Source organism: Lagopus muta, chromosome 2 (genome assembly GCF_023343835.1).
Source record: "Lagopus muta isolate bLagMut1 chromosome 2, bLagMut1 primary, whole genome shotgun sequence".
In the NCBI taxonomy this organism is placed as follows: Eukaryota; Metazoa; Chordata; class Aves; order Galliformes; family Phasianidae; genus Lagopus; species Lagopus muta.
In genome coordinates, this window is record NC_064434.1 from 28,904,126 (window position 1) to 28,918,015 (window position 13,890).

The 13,890-nt window shown below is 33.7% G+C and overlaps 1 protein-coding gene across 44 annotated transcripts in view; it reads left to right on the forward strand.

The window, feature by feature from the left end:
• Window positions 1-13,890, forward strand: part of RIMS1 (regulating synaptic membrane exocytosis 1) — a 292,326-nt gene that overhangs the window by 176,356 nt on the left and 102,080 nt on the right. For 20 of the 44 annotated variants that reach the window (XM_048938224.1, XM_048938235.1, XM_048938239.1 and 17 more), the window contains 5 exons: window positions 2,627-2,783; window positions 3,335-3,460; window positions 7,332-7,394; window positions 9,687-9,800; window positions 10,257-10,346. In XM_048938224.1, the coding sequence (XP_048794181.1) occupies window positions 2,627-2,783; window positions 3,335-3,460; window positions 7,332-7,394; window positions 9,687-9,800; window positions 10,257-10,346 (550 nt within the window). Of the gene's footprint in view, window positions 1-2,626; window positions 2,784-3,334; window positions 3,461-7,331; window positions 7,395-9,068; window positions 9,352-9,686; window positions 9,801-10,256; window positions 10,347-13,890 lie in introns of those variants that run through there. The other 24 variants (XM_048938201.1, XM_048938207.1, XM_048938240.1 and 21 more) reach the window with 6 other exon arrangements.

Sequence of the window (13,890 nt, forward strand, 5' to 3'; positions counted from 1 at the left end):
TTTTACATGAAACATGTTATTTTTCCAGAAAATATATTCTGATGCGTAAAGTTCAAGTTTAATTAGACTGGGAAAGGGAACACATCAGTTTTTGTTGTGTGTAATCATTTGTCTTCCTCTGACAAAAATACTAGACATTTTCTGTGTCAATCTTATTACAGAAAATGAGGGAATCTCCACTGAAATCCCGAGTGAGTCACTGTCTTGCTTTGAAGTTTTCACCCAGTCCTTGTACTTATGTTGAGGGTATCCTGATATTTCTTTCTAGTTTTATTACTTGGCTCTGAAAAACATTTTCAGCAGATAAGATACTCCAGCATCACAGTGCATCAAAACCAACATGACTTTGGAGTCTTTCTTTGTAAAAAAGTTTATGAACCTTGGAGTAGATACTTTCTGGGATCAGGCCCCTTTTGTAGTCAGTACTCACTAACCCATTGTGATTAAGTGGCAAGCATTTGTTGTGCGTGTTGCCACTAATTTGCATTCACGAAGTTTTTGGGTTTTTTTTATCTTTCTTTGGCTTTCAAAAGATAACAGCCATCCTCCCCTAACTAATATGTTATCACATTTAAAATTTGATGCCACGTTTGTTCATTTTATTTCATATGCCTAACTTGGTGCTATCTGAGAACAGTGCAAACATGCAAATGCAACACTAGCGTTTGCTTCTGAGCCACTTTGTGTTTTTATTGTGAATCTTTTCCTTTGTCCCTACCCTCTAAGATCTATCAAAAGTCATATTGTTTTCTATTCCCCTAATTGATTGACTTTCCCACATCTCCCTGCTTCAAGAGATGGAAAAAAAGAGATTATTTCCCATGTTCTTGCACCAACCATGAAGTGTAAGACAATAATTGGAGAAAGTAATAATAGACTTGCAGAGGTTTTTCTGCGTATGTTTTGAGCTGACATTAACAAGAAATTCCATAGTAAAACTGTCTAATCATCTTTTTTGAATCATGTCTCCTTCCCACTCACCTTCTCTGTCTTATATTTGTAGTGCTCAATCGTGTATAACAGATGGACGCATTTCTGGGGGTTGTGAAGTTATGAGCTTTATAATCAGAGAAAAGGGCCTTAGAGGTTCTTGGATGACAAAATACACAGTTTAGTGGGCCCCTCTTCTGAATTTTTGAATTTTGTTTATTAAAGTGAATCTGTTTTATGGTAAAAGATTATTATCACTTTTAACAAAATGCTTTGCTTCAGGTCTAATGCTGAGATAATGTATTCAGATGTTAAACGTCCGTTAGAATTACATTGGTAATCTGATGAGTAATTTGAGAGAAATAACGCGAGTCTTACCTTGATTCTTGTAATCAAAGTTCAGAGTTGTAGCTGAGCATGTCGTTAAGTGTCACGTCACCAAGTCTGATACTGACTTCATATACAGGCCATACTTTTAAGAGGCTTGTAACAATCTGGTATAATATTAGAAAAGAACTACATGAATTATTCAAATTATGCAAAATAATAAGAAAAACAACCTAAGCCAAAAACCTTGAAACACTAGAGAAAAAAGCACAAAAAGTGCAAAGCAACCTGTTTCATTTATCCAGTTGAAGATGTAGTATTTAGATGATGATCTTTTCCTGTATGGAGAGAAGATTTGTGATACAGGCTGCTTTTTTAGCTAAATGTAAAAAGCACAGTACAGGTATTTGGTGCTAAACAAATGCAATAGAAACAGCAAAGGGATTTTTTGTTGGTTTGTGATGTTCAGTTAGGGATGACTAAAGCGATGACCTTTCCTATAATTCAGGGAGATTTTTTTTTCTCATCTAAATGTCTAGATGAGGGCAACTCTGAACAAATCCACGTAGGATATTCTGGAAAGGTAGCAAGCACCTTTTGGAAGCAGCACATCATGCTGATCTTCATTTGGTACAGGATTTTTAGTGTGAGGTTCAAAATGTGAACGATCAGTATATTATTTAGAAAAAAAGAACTGGAATATCAGCAGTTAAACAAGTGGCAGAATGATAGTACATTTTTAAAGTTCTATGCAAGAAGAGATTATGAAAAATATTGCATCTCATTCATAGTATTTGGAAAACATGGTCTGCAGTGGATATGGTGCTCAAAGTTTTATAGAATATGGTATAAATGCTTGTTATTTTTGAAAGTAGGTGGCTTTGACCAAGTTGAGTGGGACAGCATTTTTATATTTAACTGAAAAAAAGTCAGAAAGAGGCTTTATTTTTGAGCAATCCTGTGTGAGTCTGCTGTAATACACAGGCATGGCTTCTCCATTTGTTAGATGAGGTAAACCTACATTACTTAGATTTGTTTCAAATATTTGCTACTGAATGACAATTTTTGAAATACGAATTACTATGTGTACTCTTTCCCAAGATAGAAAATGGACTCAATTCTCTCCCTCACACCTTCCAGTGTATACTGAAAGTAATCTCAGTTTTTCTGTCTCTGCACATATAGAAATTAAAGGGTAGTCCTAATATTTTGTCCTGGCTGCATGATATGTCAGGATATAAGAGAGCTGAATGACCACCTGACAGTTGTGTAAGCATTTAGTTGTGTGTTCCTTAAAGGACTAACCATCTGAATTAATTCAAAATCCACACTGTTATTCTCTAATTTCCTTCTGTTGCCCTCTTACCAGTAGGTTATAGATCTAGCACTAGAGAAAGTAGATCTACAACACTAACTGTGCCAGAACAGCAAAGAACAACACATCATCGTTCACGATCTGTATCTCCTCACCGTGGCGACGATCAGGGCAGGACCCGTTCACGTTTACCAAATGTGCCATCACAGAGGTAGGCATCACAAGTGAGTGAAACTGGTCGGTTTCAAGTTTGTACAATCTCTCACTGGTATCTGTTTACTTTTCTTTTGTTCAGCATTTTGTAGAAACAGAATTGTATTTCAGTTTAATAGTTATTTGGACTTGATGTATTCTTTCAATAATCATTCAAGCGCAGCCACGAGATTAATCATATCTTTCTAAGAGTTACCTCTTACTAATATTTTCCATGTGATTCATCTCAGATTTGGAAATGCTATTCAGGCAGTGACTGAATCTTATATGAAGTCATTTAAGCATTTTTGTACGATAATAAATAGTGCAGTATACAATTTGTATACTATGAATATAATTTATTTTGAAGTAACAACTAGCTTAAATTACCAGTTGTATTTATCATTTGCTCAATCAACCTGTACCGTTTAATTGTCTATTAAGCTGTATTGTTTATGAGGAAAACAAGATTATCACACGTATGTCTGCCTTTCAGGAATTTTTAATTGTCCACTAAACTATATCATTTGTGAGAAAAACAAGATTATCATACATATATGTGCCTTTCAGGAGTTTAGATGAAATTCATCAAATGAGAAGATCACGTTCTCCAACTAGACACCATGAGGCCTCCAGAAGTCCAGCTGATTACAGATCCAGAGACATGGATAGTCAGTATTTGTCTGATCAAGAAAGGTATACTGTCAGTCTGAACTTGGAAATAAGATTAGAAATGTGTTTGTCGGTTCGCCCACTTTTCAAATGTTTAGCAGAAAACTACAGCCTGTTAGTAATTGGAAAGGGTCAGGTAATCATCCTCACTGCAAAAAGTAGTCACAATTAAATTATCTTTGCCTTTTTTCTGGTGAAAGTCTGCACTGGGTTGACAGTGATAGAAGATGTCTGGACTAATGGTTCTTAGCTGTTTGTCCTAGACTACCATGCTGTTTGTTTCATGCACACGTGCCCTGAGAATTTGCTTAAAGCCATAAATCTACATATATTTCCTAATAAAACTTGTAGCAGAGACCAGAGAAACATATTTGTCTGTTTTGGTAGTGAGAAAAATACTAGGATGACTTCCTACCATGTGGGAGTTGAATGCTACAGTTTGCTTTCCTATGTGAATATGTTTTGGATTTTTACCTTTTCAGTCTCACAGAATTTTATATCACATTTTGGTGAACTTGGTATAGTATACAAATATAGGAAGGATAATTACAGTGCTTGTAATTAAGAAATATCTCCAATCATTGATGCTTGACACTCCTTGGAATATATGAAGATGCTCAGAGAATATGTTCTCTACTAGTAGGCATTGTTTTCAGTTATTTAGGAATATCTTCAAAAAATGGAAGAAAATTAGAATGATCTTCCCTGTTTTTTTTTGTTTTTTTTTTGTCATGATGTATGTATGGGAATTAATCATTTACTTGAAACTGCTTAACATTTCAGTGTCCTACTTTATAGGCAAGAAGTTTATACAGAATTGCCTAAGTTGGATTTTTGTATCAGATTTCCTTTTAGAGATGAGTTGAAATGCTTTTTAACTATAGCAACGTTGCACTTACAGTTAAGCTAGTTCAAGAATTCCACTTGTTGCAGATGTTTCATGTTATTTGTTATAGGTAGGAATATATTCAAAGTATTACTGAAAATATTTATTGGATAGCTTTCTTGTTCGACAGATTTGGAAGAGACAATTAAAAGTAGCTTTAATCATTAGAAAGAAGTAAGTAGAGTTGGCTTCATACAGATTTATGTTATTGCCTCAAAACATAGTATAAATGACAATACATACATGAATTATGTCTGTGAGATGCACTGGTGCTTTTTCAAAGATGAGCCATCAGAAAGGGCACAGCAGCAAAGTACTGCTGGATTTTTTCGGATGAATAGGAAATAGTCTTCAGTTTGCAGAGTTCAGAAGATACTTTTCAGAAATTTAAAAGATCAGACATGAAGGATGTACGTGACTTATAGGATTAGCAGGATTTAATCAAAGGTTCCCTGAACTTACTTTCCTCAAGGAACCATCCTGTGTGCTTTTCTCTCTTTTTTTTTCCATTTGCTTTTCCCCAGATACCTTCAGTTGTTGAAACTTTTTAACTCTTGGAGGCTTCACTGACTTCCCATGAATAAGAGTAGAATCACAGAGTGGATCAGACTCAACTTGTGATTTTTATGTTGTTGCCAACAACCTCATTGTTGATAGAATCTTTCACATCTCAGGGTATAAAAAAGTAAATATTCAGTATTGGTACAAGTACAATGTCTTAGTATTAACATTAGAGCAAGTATTATGTTCTTCATTTACCGAACCCATCATCTAAGTATATTCTTGTAGATACCAAACATAAACTTGATCGGAAAAGTGAACATTTTTCTGATAATTGCATGGCAGAAATTGCAGTTGCTCATTACTTTTGATCATTTTCTCAGTGATCTTAGTGATCCTAAGTTAATATTGAATATTTCTAAGGAAGCTTTGTAGACATATCTATGATACGCTCTTAGAAAAGTGTTTGGTATGATACACTCCCAGCAGAACTGATCGGTTCACTTTACCTTTTTTTTTTAATGTATTCTTTTATATATATATATATATATATATATATATATATATATATATATATATGTATGTATATATGTATATATATTTATGTACGCACACATATGTGTACATGTGTATATAAATACATGTATATGTATGTGTGTATATAAAACTGTTTAGGAAAATTTTATATTTGGAAATCCAACAAAGGAATATACTTCCCTCTCAATTTAGCATCATCATCTGATTCTCAAGTACCCTATTTCACTTTTTGTTTTATTCCTAAATAATGTCTGCTAATCTGAGTTCTTAAGTATTCCCATTAGGAAGTTCTTATTCTAAAATAATAATCTTTAATACAAATTTCTCCAAAGCAGCTTTAGTGTAGAACTTCCAATATCATCTTACATTGTAAATAATCTGTTACAGGTTTTTTTGCCTTGTTTTTGTTTTGTTTTGTTTTAATTTAAGGTTTTCATGGTGGATTTGGTGTTTATATTCCTTTTCTCAGTGAAATATTACGGTTTGCCATGGATGCATTTCAGGAGATATCCTCTGGCTTAGCAAAAGTAGAATAAATATTATCAAATTACCTTTCACAACTACTCTTTTTCAGATTTTATCCTGTTTCTCAGAAGGATTCCTGTCTCTGAAAATTAAGCAGTGCATAGCATTTTCATGGTTGTAGTGTTTTTATGCTAATTTCCTCATTTCTTGAAAGAAAATCTCAAATATCTTAAGTTACTGCAGAAAATGGTATTCTTTTCCTAATATACATGTATTTGTAATTTGGAAATTTGCATATAAATGCTGTTAGTGCTCTAACACTTGGAATGGAATTTGTTCTTTAAAAGAAAAAACAATTCAGTTTACCTTTAATAGCTTTTGTTGCATCTAATTCAGGCTGGTGATTCCAGATACAAACTTAACTCTCACTTGTTACTCAGAAGCCATTATTTTAGTTTTCTGATTTCAGAACAGTAGAGTAATATTACCTGTGCTGCATCAATTAAATTAATCATTTTATAGTGGTATGAAGCAGAAAGCACATTGAACAACTGCTACTTCATTGCTTTTGTAATCTTTTCTCTTTCTGTCACCACAGTACTTCATACGATTCCCTGCTTATTTTAAAATAGCATGTTTCCATGAAGTTTAGCTTTACTTTCATATTTACAATAGTTTGTGGGATGTTGGTACTTCGTCTTCTTGATCATATTGAAGTGCATAAAACTACAAGATTAAGTCAAGGGATGTTTCATATCATAATCATACTTACCATAGGCATAAATATGTCTTATTTTTACCATCTTTCTGATGCTAGCACGTGTTCAGTTGCATCAAATGAGTAATAGATTAGTTGGCTGATTTTCTGAATTGGAAACAATAAGAAACAAAGAATCTGATAACTGATCAGCTATTTTTTTGTTTTGTTAGGATAACATTGAATAATACTGAAAACAGCTATCAGTCAGAACTTCTATTTGAACAAACATATTCCCCTTTAATGCATATTTTTCTTTTTCCCAGAAGGACAAAAAGGATTTACTCTTCCCATAAATTGGATTGCAGTGAAGTAACAAACTCTCCCTCCTTTTTTCTTGTATTTTTTTGTGGCTTAGAGAAAAACAATCACCTGTCTTTTTTCTAAAATATTTCTTTGTAGTTCTTTGATGTATAAGAAAGGAGGTTATTAGAGAAATGTAAATGATTTATGGAGACAGCTTTTGTCATGAGGAGCTCTGAATCAGTACTGAATTTTAATGGGAGAAACCTCATGATACTAGGTGAAAGGGTTTTGTTGAAAATGTAGTTATTGCAGGCATTTTTTTTGGCTCACATACTTTGAGAAGTGCAGTCTGGGTTTGAACATTAGCAGTCTATGTATTTTGGTGGAAGTTTCTTTGTTATTTTTTTTTTAATGTTTTCATTTGCGTTTCATTGGCATAACCCATGTCATCTAATGCTTCATAATTATATCTGTTTCACTCACCACCCATCCTGTCTGTGCAGTGAGCTTCTTATGCTGCCCAGAGCAAAACGAGGAAGAAGTGCTGAGTGCCTACATACCATCAGGTAAATACAGGAATCTGGTACACCTCTGGTTAGTTGTGTGTGCTTTGTGTGCCCGGCATACAGTAAGTACAGACCTTCACAGTACATTGTGATTCAGGTGTCAGTTATTCTTTGTTTGTTTTAAATCAGCTGAAGATGCGTATATCTATGTTTGTATATACTGATATATGTGTATCACTAGTAAGGGTTAAAGCAGCTAAAGAATTCCTGATTATGCAGTTGTTTTTTTTTGGGGGGGGGGGCTAGATTATCTGTCTAGTCACAGTAGTCCTGACCACCAATGCATGGCAGTTTTGTTATGGTTTCAGACATTTTTTTTCAGTTGTTTTTGTGTTTTTGTTTATTTCCATTTCTATGTCTGTATTATAGCCAAGCACTGGCCAACAATCTTTACTCCTTGTGACACCTAATCTCATGCTGACTTTGGACATTTGAGGAGAAAGCAGAGGGATGAAGGAGGTCATGATTTAAAGGCATCCTCCTCACAACCCTAGATTTTAGGGAATTAGTAATGCTTCTATATTTTTCCTTTTGAATTGTGCTAATAATTTGATCCAGGCTTAAACCTTTCAGTTTATGCTCATTTTCAATCTTAAAAAATGTGTTATCCCAGGGTTTGAAACTCTCTTTCTCAACTGTTGCCAGAGCTAAATATAACTAACTATCTTACTATCTTAATCGAGCAAATCTACCTTTAAAAAAAAAAAAAAGAATAATTTCATTGTCATATTTCAGCCAAAAAGCTTCTGACTCAACATTTTAGATTTTACCTTAATCACTTATTGAACTCCCTGTTATTTTGTGTCAGATTATTGTCATGCAATATCTAGATTTCACTACCTCTTTTCTATGGCATTTTTCTTTCTACTCTATTCTCCATTGCTTTACCCCTTATATATCCCCAGCTCTGTGCTTTTTTTTTTTTTTTTTTTTTTCAATAATCAGGTAATAAAGATTATAATTTTCATTATAATTTTGCAGTGACAGAATTTAAATTCTCAACGCACAGAGTAATTATTATATGACGAGCTTTTGTCACTCTTTGCCCAGCAGCTGTGGATTTTCAATTGTGTTACAAATCCACTAGGCAGGCGGGTAGCTAACCAGCTAAAAATTGTGCATGGGCATCTACATAGTTAGGTTAGAAGAACACTGAATTCAGAGAGTGCAGCCGTTCCTTGTGTTTTTCCTAGTTATAATTTCCTTGTTATAGAATCGCCCTGGAAAAGACCTACAAGGTCATCGAGTCCAGCTGTCTGCCTATCACCTATAATTCTTGCTAAACCATGTCCCTCAACACAATATCTAAACATCCCTTAATTAGGGTATGATTATAAAGAATATTTAATTAGGTTTTGAAGCTGATATACCACCCAAAAAACATTCAGAGATGCCAGATGCAAGTATGTCTATAACTGTCTTTGTGGTACTACATATCTCTGTTTTAACAAGCATTTTATGCTTAGCTTTGGAAGCATGTCTCAGTTAAAGTCTCTGTAGGTCTAAATACAGCATTACTAAGACAAATAAATAGCAGCCTAATCCTTTACAAGAGCTTGTATATTTTAATTAAAAATCTCAGTAGTAGGAATTTAGATTACTTTCATTACAAGAACAGTGTCTGAGCTATACTAGTATTGTCATGAATTCATGGGCTGTACTAACAAGAGAGTAAATTAAAAAAAATTGTCCACCGGGTAGCTATCACAGCAGGTGAATTGAGAAGAATATACATTCAGAAATCTCCTCATGCAGATATTACATATAGTAGAATATTATGTGTTTATTTTCAGTTCTGGTCAATTTTGCTTTACTATTACTTGTCTTTTTGTTTCTGGCATGTTTTTGTTTTGTTCTCTTCTCTTTTTTCACTTTCAAGAAGTTCTGTTAGTCATTATAAAACATTACCACCCAAGATGCCTTTACTAGAAAATGGTATTCATTGGAACCTATACAGGTAAGAAGTATTTAGAGTCCCCTTTAGTAGTAGTTAATGACTTTTTAGAGATGAAATAGTCTTCCCATATATATATGTATTTTTAAAAAAAAAAGAACAACAGCGTTTCATATGCTTTTGATAAACATGAGTTAAGGGACTTCTTAAAATAACTTCATACACTCTAAATTACCCCTACAGATGAAAGACAAGCACTTTATATTATGCACAATTTTCTTCACTGTTAACATTGTATGTTGCACGCTTTGTCTTTGTTGCATTCTTTTGTTTGTGCGTGATTTTGCTTACATGTCAAATTTATTTTTATTTTGTTTAAATAATTTTAATTTACAAAGCTCAACTCTTCCTGCATGTGCTAAGACCAAATCAGTGGTTAGACAGGATATTTCTCTCCTTCGTGATTGCCTTAATTCACGAATTCCGAAATTTGGAGATGATCTACTGGTTAGGTAAGACACTAAGGATTAATACCTTCTCCTTTTGTATCCAAGATGGATTTACAGAATTAATGAGCTTCATTGTAAAGTAATTTCACGTCATATATAGTGTATCACATCCTTTTATGTTGGCTTAAGACTTACTGCTAATAATAAGGATTTAGATTTATTGTTTGATATTTCTCATTCCACTCTTTTGCCAGTGGATATTCTGTCTCCCTCAGTTTTAAACATTTCAACAGTCTTAGCAAGAATATTTTAGCAGTCTTTTATTTGATTTTATTTTCTAAACAAAACTTGGCTCTGTCATCCAGCCAGCTCTTTTATGTTTTCCTTAATTAAATCATTGTGATTTTACATTTTCTGTAAAGAGAGCATTATTTTATGAGTTAATATCTAACATTGTATTCCTTTCTTTGTTTTCTTTTTCTTTCTCTTCTACCATTGGATGCAATGCACTGGCACTAGTGAACTACAGCCCTCCCTTGACAGGGCTAGGAGTGCTAGTACCAACTGCTTGAGACCAGATACTAGTTTGCATTCACCAGAACGAGAAAGGTATAAAATAAAAACTTATAAATTTCTTGTCATCTGTGCTGGTGGTCTTTCTACGTTTCGTTTTTCTTTATATGAGTACTCTACATTCCTGTACATTCATGTCTGTTTTGATATTCGTAGACATTTTTGCTCCTATATTCATGTATGTCATGTAAATTGTGTCTTGGAGTTTATAATTGCTTCTGGCTTCTTTCCTTGTTTCAGTTCAAGCTGATGTCATTGTTTGCAAAAGTCCTCAGTATGCTGATAATAGCATTACAGTGTTGAGCATTTTGACATTACAGTGTTGAGCAAGTATCACTTGATTGTTAATCATCATCATTTGCTAAAAAGTATTACATGTATTTCTTGCCTGCTTTGTGGACCGCTAATGAGACAGTGACATAATTTATAAATTATACAACAAAACTCTCACATTTTAATCCAGAACTGTAGTTTTTGAAGCCACATATTTTCTATAGGACACCCAGCCAAACCTCATTGCTTCTTTAATCTGATCTGTTGCATCTGCTTTTGCAATTACAAGGCAAATCACTGCAGTTTTTTTTTTGTTTGTTTGTTTGTTTTTTGCTCTGTGACGATAATTTTTAGGCTCACTGAAGGTTTAAGAAGTCAAGTTTGCAATTTACATGAAAAGACTGTTTTGTCACTTAAATTGTGTAGGTATTTTTTGGATGTTTTCTGAACCTTTAATAATGGAATATCTTGGTTCAAAATCCTAGATGAACTAAATATAAGTGATGTGTTTGACAGATGGGATTATTCCACAATGGAACTTTTGAGCACCTTCTGGTTTTGGTTGATACTCACACCATTTTAGAATGAGGCTTTAGCTTCACTTAAGGCTATAGTAAACTCTCATCTACTATGACATAATTACATCAGTTCAATGCAAACTAATATGGCAGTTAGTATCAAGTTGCTTTCTCAGTGAATTTACAATATAGTTAGGAAAACTGTTGTATCAATGTATTATTTTGGGAGAGTGACTGTGAAGAAAGGCAGTAAGATGATGTTTTTCTTTGAGAAAAGATGTCTCTTGTTTTTTCATGCATGGGGGGAATTTTCCTTTCCCTCCTCCCCAGCCTCCTACTGCTCTTTTATTGCAATTTTACTGTTCTCAAGCTGTGCTCTTGTTGCACAAAACTGACTCATGCCCTACTGGAATATTTCAAGTTGATCTACATTAGTTCACTCTTTTTTTAAGATAAAGCACTAAATAGCATAACAGTGTATGCCTAGTCATCAAAAAAATAAAATAAAAAGAAATAAGGCCATCCACACTAAAACACAGGATACCACTCTAGACATTTTAGAAAATGTATTGTTGCATTATATTACTATGAGTGTAGTTACATACAGCTTTACTAATGTGCAAGTAGCTATTTAATGCAATAATGTATGGATATAGGTAGTCTACATTTTGTAGTTTTATTTCAGGATGCCAGCCATCAAGCTGGAATTTTTAATGAACAGTAGCTGGCAATGGTAGAATATCTGGTTAAAATACTGTCCTCAAAACTGTATCTGTTACTGACATTAATTAGATCTGTTGTGTCCTTAGATTCATCTCCAGCAACATCTCTCCATGAGACATTGAGTAGAATCTGCAGCTTTTCACATGTGCTGCTCACAAAGAGAGGAATTTGATTTCTTGTAATGGCCTCTACTGCCAGAAGTTTTTGCCAGTTTGCCTCTAGTTCCAGATCCAAAAAAACTGTCAAGAATTTTATGTGTTTGCTTCATAAATCCTGAGGCTGACTAAAAACTTTCTTTTGGCATGGCATTCTTTATGGGGGTGTAGATTTTTCTTTTTTTTTAATTAATTAAATGAAATTCAAATTGAATATTTCCATGGCGGTTTTGTTGTGAATAACAAGGTGTGTGGCTTTGTCAGAGCGTTGTCATCAAGAACTTTTTTTAAAATTTATATATAGATATACTTACTGTTTCCTAATTCAGCCCAATTTTGGCAGGAACGTGCTGTATTTAGTATCTAAAAATTTAATCTTACCAATTTAATCTTATAGTTTTGAGGTAAACTGATTTCAGGAAATTTCATACTCCACTGTTGAACATATCCACTTACACTTCAGCATGAGGTTACTCATCAGTTGCATGTAATGATAGAAGAGTCCTTAGTTTGAAGAACAAATAATTAAGTTCAAGGAACATAGAAAACATTTTTGTCTGTGCTGAGCAAGACAAGAGTAAGGCACTAAAATTACAGTATGGTAGGCTTATCTATCTTACAGGTTCACAACACCAGGAAATGTTAGAACGGTTCACAACATTAGGAAAGAATATTTTTGTAAGCAAGTATAATAAAACACTCCAATAGTCAATATGTAAAAGCTTTTATAAGCTTTGTTACTGGATACTTTCTGATAAGAGATGGGGCAACTCACTGTCAGGTATAGTTGATTCTGCTTCTAGCAAGGAGAAACACAAGGGTTTTGTGAAATCCAATCTCTAAAGCACAACTTTTTTTTTATATCTTATGTAGGAACTATGTTGAAGGCACTTCTAGTTGTGCTTATGGTACTTTTTTATTTTAATTCACAGTATGGATTTGTAGATTTTAAAATATAGTCTTTCTATCCTCAAAATATAAAAATAAATGTGGCATTATATCTTCTTCAGGAAAAAAACAGGAAAAAATTTCTAGGTTTTTTGGTCAAAATAATTATCTTGTCAAGGTTTGTAGATATCAATAAGACTTATATTAGTTTTATAATTTAGTAATAATACCTTCCAAACCCATAAAATCAGTTTTTGCTGCTACTGTAAGAGTTTTCATTGTCATCACCATGTCTCAAAATTTCTGCTTCTTTGTATCATGTCCTAAAACAGAGATACTTGTGTGCTATCACCAGCCTCAAATCATGAAAGCACATAGGCATGGGATTTACATGTCCCGAATCAATTTGCCTGTGGTTTCTCATCATTACAGCCTCTTCCCCAGATGATCTGGTGATATTTAAGACTGTAGCCAGTGACAGTTACTTATTAATATCGAGTATGGCTTATTGATTGTGTAAATTTCTCATGTTCCAAGAAATTATTGTGTGTAACAGCAGGTAGCACAAAATTAGTTGTACAGATTGGTAACACTTGTATGCTTTGCTCCTCAGAGGATTAGGTAGTGGAATTCTGAGCAAGTAAAAGTGAGTAATACAGCAAAGTAAAGAGTTCATGTAGAATAGAGTCTGCCTATCTGTAGCACACAGTGCAGCTCTGCTTGGGCTTGATCTGAGGTGAAGTAGGAATTGAAATGTTTCAAAGATCCCCAGTGTTTTTAATGTCAGCTGGTCACTACCACTCAGACAAGATACAAAGCTAAACTCGTAAGTAGATAACAGAAAAGTTGGAGCATCATTTGTTCTGTTTAAGACGTCTGATCTGATTTCATTGTAAATTTTCTATTTTTTATTTTAGTAAATCTGAAGCACTTGGTGTTCATATTGCATGCATGCATTTAACAGCAATGTTGAACGTCACTATATTTAAAAATATGTAGAGCAAAATAACTGCTTGCATTAAG